Source organism: Poecilia reticulata, chromosome 6, assembly GCF_904066995.2.
Source record: "Poecilia reticulata chromosome 6, P_reticulata-male-v2, whole genome shotgun sequence".
NCBI lineage: Eukaryota > Metazoa > Chordata > Actinopteri > Cyprinodontiformes > Poeciliidae > Poecilia > Poecilia reticulata.
In genome coordinates, this window is record NC_088835.1 from 30615827 (window position 1) to 30634647 (window position 18821).

The 18821-nt window shown below is 40.5% G+C and overlaps 1 protein-coding gene across 3 annotated transcripts in view; it reads left to right on the forward strand.

The window, feature by feature from the left end:
• The window catches only part of si:ch211-1e14.1 (UPF0606 protein KIAA1549), a 36897-nt gene that overhangs the window by 15484 nt on the left and 2592 nt on the right, over positions 1 to 18821 (forward strand). The window contains exons 5-22 of one of the 3 annotated variants that reach the window (XM_081608350.1): positions 541 to 700; positions 783 to 913; positions 1743 to 1935; positions 2014 to 2073; positions 2149 to 2294; positions 6469 to 6646; positions 6726 to 6910; positions 7988 to 8134; positions 11017 to 11252; positions 12387 to 12496; positions 13378 to 13392; positions 13799 to 14007; positions 14338 to 14567; positions 14675 to 14819; positions 14924 to 15235; positions 17015 to 17067; positions 17452 to 17600; positions 18483 to 18637. In XM_081608350.1, coding sequence (XP_081464476.1) covers positions 541 to 700; positions 783 to 913; positions 1743 to 1935; positions 2014 to 2073; positions 2149 to 2294; positions 6469 to 6646; positions 6726 to 6910; positions 7988 to 8134; positions 11017 to 11252; positions 12387 to 12496; positions 13378 to 13392; positions 13799 to 14007; positions 14338 to 14567; positions 14675 to 14819; positions 14924 to 15235; positions 17015 to 17067; positions 17452 to 17600; positions 18483 to 18637 — 2814 coding nt within the window. The remainder of the gene's footprint in view (positions 1 to 540; positions 701 to 782; positions 914 to 1742; positions 1936 to 2013; positions 2074 to 2148; positions 2295 to 6468; positions 6647 to 6725; positions 6911 to 7987; positions 8135 to 11016; positions 11253 to 12386; positions 12497 to 13377; positions 13393 to 13798; positions 14008 to 14337; positions 14568 to 14674; positions 14820 to 14923; positions 15236 to 17014; positions 17068 to 17451; positions 17601 to 18482; positions 18638 to 18821) is intronic. The other 2 variants (XM_081608351.1, XM_008436535.3) reach the window with 2 other exon arrangements.

Below are 18821 nucleotides of genomic sequence, written 5' to 3' on the forward strand. Positions count from 1 at the left end.
AAACCATTGAAGTGTGGGAGGTAGCATTTTGGGCCAAGACCTCATTATTATTTTCATTGCCACCATTAAGCAGATTTAGATTGTTTGAACTTTCTTTTTATCCAACTCCACCCAATGGGGTCAAGTGGCAATTTGAGCTTTAATATGGTTTGAATTTCTCCTTGGATTCCTTGTCAGTAAGATTTTAAGACTGGGCAATCCCAGAAAATGTGTAAATAGTTACCAGTTTGTTTGCAGTCACTCCAACATAAATCAGTTTTAGTTTTTTTTAATTGTTAGTTGTGGAAAATCTCCTTTCCAACTCAAATCCTTAATTTTATGACCTCTTACCACAAACCTTTTCCCATTTTATATCTTTGGTAATTGTATTTGCTTCCAACTCCCATTTTCCCTTCATATCCTGGTAATTATCTGACAAATAAGGTTGTAGGTGTTTATATATATTAAGTATTATTGACTTTTGTCTGATATTAACCTATAAAGAGGTAAATACCTTTTCTCATCACTGTAAGTGATTCTCTTTTTATATTTACTGTAAAGGTTGTTAGCCCTCCTCCACAGTTCGTCTTCCGGGTGGTGTCGGGTCCAGTTGTGTACACAGCCATATCTGTCATCAACGCTCTGCGAAGGTCCGGCCGGCGCTTCCTCTATGTGTCCCCTAACCAAACGACACCGGACCAAAAGTACCAAGTCCACACAGGTGCATTTTCATCTCCTTAAATGTTCTTATGAAGCTGCTGCAGACGTTTTATCTGAGTCTCCCGGTGACTCCTCTGCTGCAGTGTTGCAGTTTGTCCCGGGTCATGTTGACGTGCGATGCTGCAGCTTCTTTGAGAGCGTGGAGAAAGGTTTGATCATGGCTTTTGCAGAAGTACGGCGTCGGTCGAAGGAATCGACCAACTTCACCATCCATGTGAGTGATCATTTAGGACTTTATGAAGGCTCACAACTGTCTAACCGTTTGGAGAAAATGTAGCTTTATGATCTTTTTTTTATTGTTTATTAATTTTGAAGTGGTGAGACTCAATTAAAAATAATAATCAAGTTAATTGCAAGTTCTATTTCAACATACTGCCCCCTGGAGAAGAGCAATTCTACATTATTATTATTAAGTGTGATTGAATATTAGTTTCAGGCACAGTAACTCCGATTCAAAGCCATTTTATCAAGACACTTTTTCTATTTTAAATTATAACTTTCACTGCTTCTGGGTATTTTAAATTATTGAATCAGTTCTTAGTTGTGTTTTTTGTGTATTGACTGGATCTCTTTATTAGTCAGTTCTCCCATTTGATGAGTTCATGCAGGTCTTGGTGCTCAATTCTGATTTTGTACCGAAAACTGATTTTTTTTTTTGCGTGGTCGTTCATGCTACTAAACAAATGCAACTGCAATCAGACTGATGTGTGAACAGTTTGACTTTTAAAACGAACTGATGGCACAGAAAGAACACAGACGTCACACAGCAACACTCGGTTTATGAAAGTATATTTAAGTTTTATAACATCTGATTTTTGGGATTCTTTTGTGTTAATCGTGAGCCTATTGATCTCTAGTGCTTTTTGTGAACCTCTTAAAACAAATATAGGAGCCCAGATTTGTAACTATTCATATTCACACTGCTAAGTTCTGTTTCTTACTTTTTCTAAAGCGAACTAGGTTATAATGGGAATTTTTCTGTAGCTCTCTAAAAGACAAAATGTCTCACGCTCACAATCTTTGCATTTTGTTGCTTGTTTCAGATTCTAAACATCACCACTGCTACAAACAGATATGGGGAACAACAGCTGGCGAGGCAGCCAGTAGACATCACCTTCACTGTCAGTGGTTCTCGGGGTTATCTTATGGGGTCGAAGGTCAGCAACGCACTAATGAAGCTCACAATGGTAGAGTTTAGCTACTACATTGGTTTCCCTGTGCTGCAGATTGCAGAGCGTGAGTACTAAAATGTGGAAAAATAATTCTCCTTTTATTCCCTGCTGGTTCGTTAATGCTTACTTCTTTTTCCTTCAGCTTTCCATTATCCAGAGCTGAACACCAGTCAGCTGCTTCGCTCCTCCTGGGTTAGAACAGGTACAACGCTTCCAGTTTCTGCTCCAGTCAATAAACAATCATGATTAAAATGACTTACGATTGGTGTGTTTATAGTTCTCCTGGGTATTCTGGACAAGAAAATGAGCGAACGGACCTTTCAAGCCAACATGGAGCGCAGAGTGGCCTTGTTGCTTGGGGAAGCGATGGGACAAGTCAGGCGGGTCAAAAGAGCAACCGTTGTAGGCAACAGCAGCGTACAGGTAGCGCACCTTTGCACTCATTCAGAACGTTGGAGGAAAAAACATGAGCTTAAATCTGCTGTAACTTTATTTGTAGTTTTTTAATTAGAAAATCTAGAAACAATAAAGAACATGTAATAGTTTTTGCCAACAGAACTATAATCAAGGATCTTCTGACAGCAGTTAGACTTTATAACTTATATAAAGTCACAACAAAAGTCCTCTAAAAGTTGTAACTAATTTTATTAATATTGTGCAGACTTCTAGTTGTTCTTAAAATGATGGGAGAACAAAAACTCGCTGGCCTAGATTAAACCACAGTGATATTTCACAGCGATGACCCTCTGCAACAGATTTAAAATCTTACAGAAATCAAAGGAAGTTTGTAACATTAGCAGGTTTTATTGTTTAGATCGTGTGCAATGTGTCCCATTTCAGGATAAATCACAAATGCAGCAGCAGCTTGCCTCCTAACTTCAAATCTTAAAGTATGTGAAATTGATTTTTAGATTTGCATCATGTTATAATGTTATTCTTTCATCAAAAACATACCCAGAGTATTACTTACATTTTTTATGACACTTTATTATGCTTTAAAACAATATTATGTGCCTGGAAAATTCATAATGCCGACTTTAATGATCCAAGAGCACTGTGGCTGAGTTTATTCGTGCCTCAGAACAGAAATGATTTAAAATCCTAAAGTTTACATTAACTGGGCAGTTGAAAAAGAAATGTCAGCTATTCAATCTGACTGTTAACAGAAATCATCACCAGATGAGTCTAAACTGCAGTAAATGTATTAAAAATTAACAAATCAGAAATGCTTGGTACTTTCTGCAAAGAAAACCTCCATCTAATAGTTTAAGGTAAATTAAGACGTACTACCTCCCTACCAGGGGACTTTTCTGGGGTAAATGTCTGTCTGGTTCTCTGTTTTCACCCTGGTAGATGCAGTGGAAACCAATGGGGGTAAATAGTTGCCCCAGAAATCAGCCCTGGTTCCTGGAAACAGATCCTGCAGTTGAAACACACATTTATTCCACGCTGAACCAAACCGTGGGCACACACACACACACACACACACACACACACACACACACACACACACACACACACACACACACATCAACTCTGCAACTGGATGCTTAAGCTAACAGAACCCTTCCTAAATATTTTAGTTTCATGCCTCTGTTTACTTTTAATATCTTTATAAGCGGTAGAGACTCTGAGTGCTGGGACGGACTACAGACTCACTACGTGAGTTGCAGTAACCAGTGAAAACCGTCCTGCTTTACTAATCAAGCTTCATCTTTTGTGGGTCTTCTCTGCACCTGCTCATCTCATCTCCAAAGGGGGGCAGGATGTGGCTTTTTTCTCCATGGCAACAGCATCCCATTTACCCAGAAGGCGAGCCACTTAACAACCTCCACCTAAAGGGGTTCAGATTTCTGTCGCTTTTCCTCGTTTTTTCACTCGCCGGCTGGGGAGAGCCACAGACCTGCTAACAGCAGATCAATTATTCATTTGGTCGCTTTCTCAGTCTGGATCCTTTGGTTCAGATGATTAAGATTTGTCTATTTTGGTAAAGTAGCGGCTTTAATGTGGTGGGATACAAAGATATGAAAGATTAAAGAAATTTAGAATCAGTGAAAGCCACAAACGGAGATTAAGGTGACGTGTTTTGAGGAATATTTTTATTTGACTTTATAAAATCTAAGTTCAGAATGTGGATGTCGGAGTAATAATTTCAAACATTCTGCTTCAGAAATGATCCTTATTCAACCTGATAATTAAACAGAAAATCTAAATATATTTAATTAATATTGTTCTCAACTTGTCTGACCATCCACACAGTCCAGCAGGGCTAAAGCTGACCGTCTCTTAGTGTTTCTTTGCTCACTAATTCACATCCTGTGTGTCAGACAGATGCCCTGATCTACCATGACAGAATAGGCGTAGTGTTGTCACCCATGAAAATACCTGATGAGGCTTTCTGAGCAGATAAAAGAGGAGGCTGGAGGGGGCGGCGGGGCAATAATACACACATTCATGCTGACCTCTTTCCACTCTAATAACTGTGCATGAACTAGAACTGACTCTGCATGAGGTCGCCTGCCCAGACACGACCTGAGCGTTAGGCTTTCCTGTCCTACAGACAGCAGCAGAGCCTGAGGGCGCCGAGCGGGGAATCACGCACGCACACACACACACACACACACACACACACACGCACGCAAAAACATAAAAATAAAGCGGGGATCGTTTAAACAGTGACTGATCTAATCAGATGCGTATTTGCCCCCTAGGCGATTTCTGTTGACGGCAAGTATAGATAAATATTTAATGCATTTTTCAAAGTTGCCACCGATAAATCTTTAATGTCACCATGGAGGAATGTTGAGACATTTTTATTGAAGAAATGTTTTAATTCAACCACATTTTCAACAGACAGTTGAAGGTCATCATGGGTCAGCAGTCAAATTTGCTCAGACTTAAGTTACAAACTGACCACCCAGCATTATCCTGAGTTGCTTTAATGATGTCAAGTTGGCCTGGTCCTAAAGCAGCAAAGCAGCCCCAGATCACCACACCACCACCTCCATGTTTGACCATAGGTTAAATGTTATTTTTAACATGACATGCTAACTGTTCCCAGCAACAGAGACGATATTCCACAGTAACATATCCTGGACGACTCCACCAGTTGCTGTCTGACACTGCTAATCCACCTCATTTGCTTTTACTGCATCTCTTTAAATCTCTGTCTGTCCGTACGGTTAGAAAGCCGGACAAAGTCGATCCTTGCCCATTATGATCGATAGATGAGATGGTACAGTGTCTTGGACTTTGTGCAACAGCAGTAAATGTATTAAACTATTTTTAAAAAAACAATATTTGTCCAGACATAAAATAAAGATTACTGTTCAGTTTGCTCAAACTTTCCTTTGAGGGTTTATAGCATCCTGCTGTATCCAAATCTTTTGAGTTTTACTTTCTGCCTTCAAACGAATTCTCGACTCCTCAGAGTTGCTGAGTTTCACTGACAGTGCGGCGCTGCCTTCTTCATTATAGAATCATTCTTTCCCACAGCAGTTGTGACACATTGCTCGTTAGGATCTTCATCAGATATTCCATTCTTAATTTAGAGAGCTGGCTGCGTCATCGTCCCTGAATAGCTCGTTTGCTTCAGGAAGCACTGCTTTCCAGCTGCTTGTGTTTGAAAGTGGAAATATCTATAACACAACAAATTCTAACGTCCTAATTACACCGCAGGGTTAGTGGTGAAGCTCACTGTGGTCTACACTGATACTAAAAGCTCAAAATAACTACAGATAAGAAGAAATATGGCAACATTTGACTTAAAAAACATTTCATGAGGTAATTACTGAAACTAAGTTAGTTAAAGAAAGGATAACTACGTCATTATGAGTGGTGATCGGTTTGCGTAGGATAGAAACCAGACAATTATACTCTATTTAGCAACGTCCCTTTTCCTTAAGCTGCTATTTGTTTTCTTCCAATCCAGCTAAACGTATGTCAAAACTCATCTGACATGGTTCCAAACTCAAGGGAAGGAAGTACAGTTTAGGAAACACCGACTCTTCTCACAATATGAAGAAGATGAAGAAACGACAGGGAGCCATTTTTAGACTTGCACATTTGTAGACTGTCGTAAGAGCACAGAATGAGGGTTCATTTTTCAAAATCATATTTTCACTGTTCTGTTTATTTGCAAATGTCTTAGTTTCAAATTGAATATTTAATTTGTAAGCTAATGTTTTAAATTTGAATCTAAATATTAATCTAGCAAGCTAACAATTTAGCTTAAAAGTAATAATTAGGTCTTAGATAGCTAAATATTTAGTTTAATGCTAAATATTTAGTTAGCAAGCTAAGTATTTAGGTCCAAATTAAACATTTTATCAAGCTGTTTAGCTCTAAAATGGATTTTTAGCTTTAATATAACTAAATATTTAGTACAAAACTACATATTCAGTTAGCATTTGCAAGCTATCTATTTGGCTTAAAGCTAAATATTTAGCTCTGAGCTAGCTAAATGCAGCCCAGAGCTAAATATTTAGCTAATTTGCAAATTCACTTGCAGGCTTTTATTAGAACAAAAACCACATTTCATACAAGTCCACTTTTCTCTTGAGTCGAGGCTGAAATCGCAGCATGTCTCCTCTGTCAGGTTTTGAGTGTGAGCCGGCTGGAGGGTGCCGACAATCCAGCCGAGATGGTGTATTTTGTGGAGGGTCAGAATGGTCAGAGGATGCCTGCTGTCCAAACCGCCAACCTGCTGAACAGCCTGGATGTTCAGAGGGCGGCCATTGTCCTGGGCTACCGTGTGCAGGGCGTTCTGGCTCAGCGTGAGTTTCCCCTCTGTTTACTGCGGTTAGTGTGAAAGCGCCATGTGTCATCCTGTCGCTCTGCTGGTGTTGCTTCCAGCTGTGGAGAAAATGGCGTCCTCTCCCTCCGACTCAGAGAACAGCAACATGTGGATCGTCATCGGCGTGGTGGTTCCGCTGCTCGTCGTCGTCATCATCATCTCCATCCTCTACTGGAAGCTCTGCCGGACCGACAAGCTGGAGTTCCAGCCGGACGCCATGACAACCATCCAGCAGAGGCAGAAGGTACATCCGACATCCATCCAACATATATGCATGTTGGATGGATAGATGTATACATGGATATATAGATCCATTCATATATGTTGGATGGATCTATGTAGGTGTTGGATGGATGGATATTGGATGAATGCATCCAACATCCATCCGTCCATCCATCCTGTAAATCTGACCCAGTCTGGATGATGGATATTCTACTAATGATGCTGAAACTGGATCAATAATATTATTTTAATGGTGTTCTCACTAATGCAGCCAAGTTGTTGCTGCTTTTCTGTTGTTTCCTTTTTTTTCTAACACGTTTGTGTTTCATTTGGATTGATTACATTAGTAATGGGGAAAAGCTTTTAATTATTAATCGTGCTTTAATTTTTTTACCTTGCGAATGATTTGATTCAGGGTTTAATTTGAGCCACAGCAAGTTATGCAGTGTCTGAAGAAGATAAGGCCAGAAAGAATCATGTGACTAATGGTCACTTAAAGGAGCTTCTGATTAATTAGGTCTATTTGTCTTTGTAATGAATGTGCTGCAGGAGCAGTGCTTTAATAATTTTAGTACAGAGAATCATTACTTCTCCTCATGTTACTGTAAAAGGCAAATTACTTCTGCTGGTATTTATTTCTTTTCAGATTAATTTCCTTATTTTCATCTGTAACAATTTAGATCAGTTTTCTCCTTCTTGTTCTTCCAAAAAATTATATCACATTTAAAAGTTTATTATTATTATTATTATTATTATTATTATTTCTTCCAGTCCCTTATATTCAACGTCATAATAATAAAAATAACAAGAAAAAAAGCAAAATGTTATTTTCCTGTCTAGTTTATAGCATCATTTTGGTCAAAAGCTCCTTTGTTGTTGTTTTTTTTTTTAATGTTACTGATGTTAAAGTTTTCCTCGGGGAACCACACAGCTTCTTTATTCCAACTCTGACTGAGTGTCTGCAGCTGCAGCTTGCTGTTTTTTTATTTAAACTGTGCTTTTATTGTGAAGAGTCTGAGCAGATGCCCTGGCCGGTTAGAGCACAGCCTCGTCTTTTCTACTCATCGTCTGTCACTCATCCTCACTGCTCTTCTCTCAGTCCACCACTTCGTTCAGTGAATCAGGAGCTTCCCTTCACCGGCCGCGCCCTCCGACTAAAAGGGATATTGAGTTTAGTGAGGATGAAGAGGGGGAGTATGAGGAAGAGGAGGAAGAAGAGGAGGAGCTGGAAGTTAAAAGGGGGAAGGTACAGAGTAGTGTCTGGTGGTTTGTAGATGATGTAGTCAGACAGTTTGTGTGTGATTGTGGTTCATGTTGTTGAATACAGTCATGTTAAAAAATTAGGACACCCATTGAATATTTGGTGCTTTAAGAAATGCTTTATATTGATGTTAACAATAAGAAAACAAAGTGATTTTATGTCACTTTAACAACAAAAATCCAACTTTTTTCTCATTAAGCAAAAGATATCAAGATAATTTTGTTTTCTAGTTGAGGAAAAGTTAGGAACGTTTTGTCTTTGGAGCTCCATGTTTTCCTCAGGAAATGCTTCTTCTTTGCACAACTTCCATTAAAGTTAAACTGTTCAGTTTTTTTTGATACTACCAGCCTTAACTTTTACATCTTAGGGTTTTTGGGGATTGTTTTAGCACCTTGTTAGAGTAAACGTCTTTGGACAGTCAAACCTCTGCATTTTAGCTAACGTTTCGAATGTCCTCCACTTCTTTTAGACTATTTCTGCACCATAAAACAGTTCATTTTATGTTCTTTAGAAACTCTTTAAATCCCTAACTGCGCTCATAAACCAACATTAGACATTAGCTTTTTGAATCTCACCACTTTCAGTTTAAGAGTGAGGAGCACCAAGCTTTTTAACGGGGCAAACCTCCTTCACAATGCTGAGTAATGATGTTTTAATCGAGCTCACCTGCTGTGATACACCTGTGTGTGTGATTGCAGTCATTTTAGGACAGAGTCAACATGTGTTGTCCCAATTTATGACCTGACAGAAATTGCTTTTGCAAAAAGACATAAACATATGTCCAGTCTGCCATAGAGTGTCCTAATTTACTCACATGACTGTATGTGTATGCGTATTTACTCATTTTGAATTAGAAAGGTGATAGATGCCTTTTATTGGACAGAATCTGGTTGTTGTTCAGGCTTTGGAGGTTTAAATGATTACCTGCTGGAGAGAAATATTCAACATGGATCCATTCATTCTGTCCATCATTGCTTCTGTTTAGAAACCAGTAGCTCTTCCCAAGACTAGACAAAATATGAGCAGTGATGAAGAAGAGGAGGAAGAAGAAGAGGAGGAGGAAGAAGAGGAAGAGGATAATTATGACGAAGAAGAGGAGGAGGATGACGAGGAAGAGGATGAAAATAAGAATTTCAGAATGAAAAAAATGACATCTGAAGAGCAAAAGCTAGAAAAGATCAGAGCTGTGCCGACTAAACCGTCAGGAGTGAAAACAGCAGAGAGGAAAGTTGAGTCTAAAGGGAGGAGAGCCGAGGAGAAGGTACCTGGAGGCCAGTGGCTGTTTGATGATCCTCATCTAGTAACTCTAGTGGACAGCAGAACCTTAGCGCTGGACGTGTGTGTGTGTGTGTGTGTCGTTAGTGATTTGTTGTTGTGTGTAGGTTGTGTGTTGTGCAGTAACAGATGCAGTGTGTTGGTCTGTTGTAGGTGAAGCATGAGACGTTTCCACCCTGTGAAAACCACTGTTTAGAAAAATGTTTCAACTTTATCATGTGTTTTATTTCAAACTGAAAGCAACAATTCTCTTGCAAAATGACATTCATGTTAATTCAGTTGTTTATAACGTTTCTTTATCATGTCAGTCTGTGGCCCAAAACACACAACTTGACTTTTCACGCTGCGCCCAGAGTTTTTCTTCAGCATAAACAGAAACTCAAAGCTGCTCAAACACCATCTCTGTTTTACTCTTTCACTTTTTTCACATCCTACTACTCAAAAAAAACACACTACTGTTTTAGCAAGTGAAATATTGTCGTTTGTATTTTCCGACCAAGCGGATGTGTTTCACTTTGGGAAGTTGGAGAAGCTGCCGCTGGAAATGGTGGGAGTGTTTTGGGTCGTAAGTCGGATCCGGTTTGGCCTCCGATCCAGCAGACCATCAGCAACATGTGTAAACCTGCTGTCTTTAAAGGCTTGTAATCTAAAATATATTATTTGCATTTGATAATTATTTTTCAAGTTGAAGAAATTTGAAGTTAATCACCCATTTATATTGTATAATATTTTACAGTAGATTTTAGGTTTTTAAATCTGATATGGCAGAAAAATATTGATGTTTCAAAACAAGTGTAACTGTTTATCATTAACCCATCGCAGCCAAATACTCTTAGAAATACATGAATATTTTAGGCTGAAGTTTCTATTAAATAAAAAAACAGTATCTATTGTCTTTCAGCAGATTTTAGTCAAAGGATATTTTTTGTCCTCAGAGGCCAACAGGTGAGGATTTTAAAGATCAGAACATTTCGCCGCAGTCCTTTTCCTCTTCCAGATGTGGCGTAATGAGCATCACACAAATATCCTCTCTTGGGATTAGCTGTGTCACACAGGATTAGCCGTTTTATACCAACAAGCTTCTTTTTAAGATGCACCACTGAATGTTTAGGAACTAGGGAGAGTGTTTAGTCTGGCAGCCACATCTCATCTCAGAGTTTCTCTGTCTGTCAGCACACAGTGAGCTTCTATTCTCCTTTTACCCCTGTGCTGCTGGAACGTCCTGAGGGCTTTACACAGAAATAACCCCACCCCCCAAACCCCCACCCACCACCACCTCATTCTGTGTTTACCCCAGTTTCTAACAGACTGCCAGACTCTCTTTATTCATTAATGTCTGCCTGTCTCCCTCCTGCAGACCCTTTCAGTTAGTCAACCTAATTATGGCTCTAAAATTGTATTTCTGTCTTGGCTGCAAATGTCGAGTCTTACTGGAATATTTATGTGTCATCCTGACTTGGAACTTGTTTGTTCTCCATTTAACCTGCGTGTAAAATCCAGCAGCTCTACCATAATGGCCTCAGAATATTATTCCACCTTTTCTTTCCACCTTTATCCATGCTGTGTTTACGTCATCCTCCTTTTCTCCTCAGCTACAGGCTCCCAGTGTGAAAGGCTTTGATTTTGCCAAGCTCCATCTTGGCCAGCAGAGTAAAGATGATGTCATGGTGATCCAGGAGCCCGCCCTGCCAGGCTCTGGCTCCGCTCCTCTCGCTCAGTCCATTAAAGATGGCCTCAGTCCATCTGAGAACGGCGAGGTCCCCACGCCCAAATCCAAAACCTCCGCCTCCTCCACCAAGGCGTCCCGCGGCGGCCGGAGGCGAGAAAGGTCAGTGCTACTGCAGGGAAACCGTGCCTCAGTGTCAAAACTGACTGCAGACAAACGGTTTCTCAAACGTTGTCTGAGCTGCAGATTCAGGTTTTAATTACACAAGGACCATAACAAATAGATTAAGCAAAATATTCTGCAGGCTAATTAATACAATTAGCAGTTTTGGATCTAGTAAGATTGAGATTTTTTTAATGAAATTACAAGAATGAAGTCATATTAGTATCAAAATAAAGTCTTGATATTATTCTAATAAACCTTTATAGCATTACCAGAAGAAAGTCATAAAAATATTGAGAAAAAAGTTGTTTTAATAAGAGCAGAGCTTTGATGGTTATGAAGATCTAAAGTGACTTGATCGTCCAGTCCGTGGTTCTTTCTCCAAAATACTCAGTCGCTTGATCAATTCTTTTGAAATCCATCTACTGATAATGATTTGATGCAGATGTGGTACGAGAATAAATATTTCTGTACTTGTAAAAGCAATACCAAAGTTTAACTTCACAAAAGGTGAAACATTCCTCATTTTATATTTTATAGTGTATTTAATGCAAGAGTTTTCCTAATAGTACTACATTACTGTCATCATTTTATGACTTTATTCTGGTAATTTATGACTTCATTTTCATATCGTTGCGACTTTTTTCTTGTATTATTGCAGCTTTATTCTTATGATGTTGTCATAAACAAGCCTATTATGTTTATTCTCATATTATTACTAACTAACTTTATTGTCATATGACTTCATTCTAGTTGTATTACAACTTTAGTCTCTGAATATTATTACTTTATTCTTCTTCTTTATTATGACTTTATTCTTTTACTATTTTCTCTGTAGGGTTGTTGAACGTTTTCTTGTTTTTATGCAACTTTATTCTCGTATTATTACAACTTTAATTATTTTATGGCTTTGTTCAGGTAATATTGTGACTTTATTCCTTGATTATTTCCACTTTATTGTTGTACGACTGTATTCCTGTTTTACTCCCTTTTGACTTGTTGGAAGTCCTGGCTCATACCTTCCTGGAAGACCTTGTTTTTTGCTAATGCATGGCGCTAGAGCGCATTGATGTGGCTTGTATTATTCATGTAAGTGTGTGTGTGTGTGTGTGTGTGTGTGTGTTTTCTGGGCAGGATCTCCCCATCAGACGGTGACTCAGTGGTGAGTGACCACTCCAGTGAACGGGAACCCACTGAGGAGAACCTGAGAGCCCACGCCACGCCCAGCGACAGCAAGCAGACCCGTAAGGCCCCCATCAATGTTTTAAATGGCATGTGGCCACGGCAACGCTTCTCCAAACATGGAGGAGGAACAAGTTGGGGACGGGCACGGACGGGAAAATGAGCTGAGATAAGCAGATGAAGAAAGCGCAGTTAAAGCTGGTGGGCCTGATTGACAAGAGGGCCAGACTGAGGGCAGAGGAGAAACGCAGGAAAACTGAAGAGAGCAGCAGAAAAACCAGGAAAGATGTTGTATGTTTATGTTTGTGGTGCAACAGGGTTCAGAGCAGGAATGGGGAGGGGAAACCCAAAGTGGCTGAATTTACTTTATCTGACAGCTTGTTGATTGAATCAAGCTTGCTTTGTCAGGCAGGGTGTGTGTTTGGGAGCTGGACTGCGTCACACACACACACACACACACACACACACACACACATACTGCAGGCTGAATCACTCACACAGGAATGCTCGCTGTGTTGTTACTGCTAAGAACGAGCTCCACTGTGTTTGTAATTAGAAGGTGTGTGAAGCTCATGTGCAACGTCTTTGTTTTGGTTCAGTCAGACTGTAATCAGGGTATTTCCTGCTCCTCTGAACAACTGATTTTGTTTTTAAAAGAATTAGAGACAAAGAAAATCTTTTATCAATCAATCAGTTATCTTTAGGGGCAGTTATTGCATAATGCTGTAACATGTAGGCATAAGATTTCAGGTTATTTAAGATCATTAAGAAACATTGAACCTGAAAAATGAATAATTTTTATTTATCAAATTAGTTTTTTTCTGTCTTTTCTTCTATGTGTCTCACCTGACTTTAGGTTTTTATCAAAGTGATGTTTAACTTTGTTTTTCTTGATTTGTTTGATCTCATTAAGACTCTTTCTCTTTTCCATCATGGTTTACAGGCAAGAATAGAATTGGTAAGAGTTTCTGTGTTTCCCCCATGGAGCTCAGGCTTGACCTCCAGCAGCTGTCTGTGTGTGTTGCCTGTTTGTTTCTTTAGTTGTTTTTGTGCTCTGTTCGTTCTCACCATCCATCACTGTCTGCTGAGCTGTCAGTCACTGCGCAGATACAATAGACCTCACCAGAAAAAGGTTAACGCTGTTGTCTGAAGGAAAGTTGGAGATCCACGATCATTCATGGCAACATTCCCTCTACATTTCTTTTTTTTTTTTTTTAGAAAATAATGCTGTAAATATAGTTTATGCAATTTAATAGAAAGCTCATATCTGTGTTTGAAGCTTCTGTTCGCTAATTTAAATTAGCAATAGCAGTTAGCATTCCTGTGCTCTGCAGGGTCACATTTCCCCTCCTTTCTTTCTGCAGGTCCACCACCTATGAACGGTGCTGCAAATGAGCAGCTGTCGTCAGCCTCCATCTTTGAACATGTCGACCGGATGTCTCGCGCCACAGATGCGAGCCGCAGGCTCCCCAACAAAGTCCAGCTCATCGCCATGCAGCCAATGCCTGTCCCACCACTGCACGGCCCACCTGTCAACGGCAAACCATCTGATACCAACCAAATGAACAAGGAGGTGAAATTCAGAAAGATCCACCTGCCTAAAATCCTACCCACCTGCCCACCAACATACTTAGTCACTTATCTACGTAGCAACCTTCCAACAAACCAACCAGTTTACCTACTTACCCACCTACCAACCTATGTAGCTAGCCATCTATCTACCTACCAACCCATCCACCCTCCTAGCTACCTATATACCTACCTAACTACAAATACATGGCACACTTTTCAGTCTTTTATAATGAATGTTGAAAACCATGAATCATTTTCCATTTGAGTTCATTTGTTTTGTTTTTTCAAATAAAGTCCCAATTAGAAATGTCTGTGTGGTTCTAAACTTCAGATCCAGGCAGCGTTGAGGCACAAGTCAGAGATCGAACATCATCGTAACAAGATTCGTCTGCGTGCCAAGAGGAAAGGTCATTATGATTTCCCTGCAATGGACGATATAATCGACAGCCTCGGCGACGCAAAGGAGCAGGATCGCATCTACCAGAAGGCACAGACTCAAATCGATAAGATTCTGGATCCAGATAATCCCGTTCCTGCCGTCTTTATGGATTCCAAGAAAAGGTTTGAGCTGATGCCTTTGATCAGTGATTGTGTGTGAAACCGTCGTCTGATCCAGCTGAGGCAGGATGACTCTACGTCATGTGAACTCTTGTCTGTTGGCTCCCCAGCGGTCGTGGGCGGCGCTCCCCAAAGCAGAGATTGAAGAATCAGCTGAATGGAGGCCTGATAGAAGCAGATAAAGACCACCTCATCACTGAAGACAGCGACGCCGTTTACAGGAAGTGCCCCGGGGTCAACAACGTGGCCTACGTGGTGAGAAATAACCAGAACTAACATCTGCTCAGAACTAACATCTGCTAAGGTTTCCTACTGACGCTCAAACACATGCATGTTAATGTCTGGTGTTCTGACTCCAGTCGGACCCGGACCAAGGCCCCGGTTCCCCTCAGAGGAGCCCCTCCCCCACCGATGACGTCTTCCTCGGCCCAGCTTCCTCCCCGCCGGGCCACGCCCCGCCTCCGCCCCCCTACCTGCCCCCGCAGCCCTCCATCGAGGAGGCGCGGCAGCAGATGCACTCGCTGCTGGACGACGCCTTCGCTCTGGTGTCGCCCACATCTCAGAGCAGCACGGCGGGCATCACTCTGCCCGGGGTCAACCCCCAGGGCTGCAGCCCTCCTGGCCGGGGCCCCAGGGCCTGGGGCCCCTCCTACCAGCCTCCTTTTCCTGGTGTAAGTAGTCAGATGTTAATCAAAGATTTAATCATGCTTCTATCCATGTTGCATTATTTGAAGCAGGTGTAAAAACTTTTTAACGAATTTGAGGAGGTTATTTTGAATTTGGCCATTTAAATTAGGCTTTTCTAATGTGATACTTCACTCCACATATGGAGAGACGGCTAAAGCCCTAGAAGAAGGTTTGGACTGGATCCAGAACTGAGTCTGGACCTTGAATCACCATAGCTCGCTATAATTTGGTATAAAAGTTTGCACTGTCTATTCAGATCCTTATTTAAAAGTGCAGACATGTCCTCTCTCTTTCATGTCCTTTCATTCACAACATGAAGCCTGCAGCTTCAGCTTAAGTCGTTTCCTCTTAGCCAACTAATTAGTTAAGTATTCCTCCATCTGCTGGCCCCAGAGAGGGCTGAGCGCTCTGCCCCATCAGCCAGATAAGTTCACTCTTTAAGACCTGCAGCATTACAGTCTTTAAATGCTTCATCTGCACTTTGCCTCTCAAAGAAGGGAAAGTAAAGGAACCGCCTGAAACATTCAGTGAAATTATGCTGTATAAAAACAAGCAGCTTCATTAATTACTGCTGTAAGCTAAAATCTATGTTGGTGGTGCTTTGTTTTATTTTATGGATGGAACTGCTGAGAGACAAAGAAGTTATGCATGGTGTAGATATCCTGCTTTCAGATCATGTTTAGGCTTAAAGAGCGAGGCCAGAATGAGATAAAAGCTTTCATTGCCAACTAGAGTTACATGAGTAGGAGGCATTTAGAGAAGACGAGGCAGCTGGAAACTGAGCTGCTAATAAATCACTCAAACTGAGTTTTAGACATCAAATAAATGTAACTATCACACAAGAATATCCTGATTTAATCATAAAACTGATTTCAAAAAATGTCCTTTCCTTTAAAAGAGTAAAACCATGTTTCCTTTAGTGTAGAAAAATAATGTTGTTAAATAAACTGTGATTAACTGCATTTATTAATTTAGTTCAGTTTCTCTAACCAGATTAGTGGATGAATTGGATCCCATTTGGCAGTTAAGTTCATAGATTACAGAAAATGCCCCCCCAAAAACTCATTCATCAGTTTAAAGAACAAGAGATTAAATTATTCATCGTGTTCAGTTGATTATTGGAATAATCATCAAATACTTTAGTAATCGATTAATTACTAACTGGAGTACACAGACTGAAAAAATGCCATTTACTGAGAGAACATTGGACTCAGAGCACTAATTATCCCAAAAATGCACAATAAAAATATGTTTTGCCCCGAACACCCCAAGTGTCAGGTTTAGCTTCACCTGATTCAAATTCTGTAATAAAGTCACTTATTAAGCACGTTTCGCCATCCAGTTATTAATTTCTACACTGTATTGATGTTCAGTTAATAGAGGCTGAACTTTTCACATGTTGATGTTGGTGTTGGCTGCAGATGCATCCTTTGCTATTAATGCTCAGTTGTTCACTAAAGGAACACGATGTTACATTTTAGGCAACAAAAGTCTAGCAGAGTTTGGAGAGCTGTTTGAGCAGATGCATCATCATCTTCATCATCATCATCATCCTCATTCTGCCTCACAACAAGCTTTACTTTGTGTTGATCTCTCACAAAACTCATAAAACATAAAAGTAGCAAAGAAAATCTTCAACAAAATATTTTGAATTTTCTACATCCTTTCTACATCCTTAAAGGCAACACAGAGCATTTCAAGCAGTTTAGATCTACCTGAGATGTTTTACTCTCATTAACGTGTTTCTTGTTTGTCTGCTCCAGAGATTCACTGAGCTGGGTGTCTCCTCTCCTGCAATCCAAGGCCTGACTCCAAGGTGAGCAGTTAGTTCACCTATAATCAATAAGTTTAATTGAATCTGTATTTTATGACACCAAGGTGATGTCTGGTTGGATAGTTCCAGTGGAATCTCCTCCCTGCTTCACCAGTTTGAATGTTTTCTACGGAGCTGGCCGCTCATGAATAATAAAAGAAGCATCATCGTTAATTTATGAGTTTAATGGATCAGATCTAACCAGAAATCATCAGAATGCACAAACATCTGTTTGTAATTTTGGAACATTTTACACGTATTTCTTGTGAAAAGGGGCCTTGTTTAGTTTCTAGCAGTTCATAACTTCTTTCACATGAAGGAAATTCACACCTGGGCTGCAGTAAATGTGTGATTATTGGTGCGACTGAAGGATTTCGTGTGCTTCAGGCAGGGCCTTGGCTCCAGCTTCCTGCCACCAGGAGAAGCAGCGGGCCTCAGCGAGTCTCTGCAGCCGGACAGCTTGTTCTCCAGCAGGGCGCTTTACGCCAAGGAGCTGCCCTCGTCTGCCAGGCCGCGCCCGGTGGGGGGGACCACAGGTACGGGAGGGGCACGTCTGAAAACCACACATTTACACACCTGCTGTCATGAATTACTGATGCTGTTCTACAGTTTCAGCCTTTTAAAGTTTCCGTTTACATTTTAGAAAATAAACAAAGTACAAATTTCACAGTTTTCTGGAGAAAATACATTTGAGGACAAGTTACAGTTGTTTGTTATCATTATCCATCATAAACACATCTCCCGCAGTGGAAATATTAGTCATACATTCTGTTTAAAATGAAGCGTTTTGTTAAGCATGGTGTAAGATCTGTGATGCTGAGGGCCCGTTTCCCTTCCAGAGGACCTGAGGATGTTGTTAGAGGTAATTATTAAATTGTTGAACATTTCCAATAAACTCTGGTGACTCTAGGAACCAAACATATTCTGCCAAGTCAGAAACGGTTCTCCTGTTTCCGTCTCGCTCCGCAGCGAATGAATCCTGAGGAGAAGAGAGAAAATCTCTATTTTCTCCCTTTCAATAAAATGATCCAAGTTAAATGACATAATTTTTCAGTGTGAGATTATACAAGATTTGATTTTTATGCATTTTACACATGGTTGCCAGGGGCGACAGTTAGCGTGGCTGTTTTACTGAGCAGTAACAGTTAACAGCTGCGTTTGTTGAATCATTTAAATAACTTTGCTGGAGTAACATCTGGATGATCTTCTCCTGATTTCATAAATCCAACATTAATGCTAATTTATTAAAGTGCTGACTTTATTTCTCCAAATGAAACAAATGTCTTTTGGCTCTCGGCGTCCTGAGTACAGCGCTCGGCTGACTGACCGCCCTCTGGACGCTGCGTGGAGCTGAGCTGGAGGCAGCGCTGCGGACCGAGTGTCAGGTGATCTAACTCTGCTGCTCTGTGCGTCTCCAGGTGCTCAGCTCCATCACCTCACACAGGTGGGCCTGTCCAGCCACATGAACGGCTACCCAGCAGGCATCAGGGCGGCTCCCGGCCAGAACGGAGGCCTGGGCTGGAACCACTACCACACCGACAACTTCTCCAGGCTGGACGTTGAAAAAGAGGCAGTAAGTGATTGATTTACTTTGTAGACTTAGAAAGGTTTTCGCTTCAAATCAATAAAGAAATATGGGCTCAATGAAAAGTTTGTCTAATATCTGCTTAAGGGTTATATTCTTATATTTACTTGTATTCAGATTTACTGAAAACATGTTTAGTAGGATGTAAAACTTTCCAGTTTTCTTTTGCAAA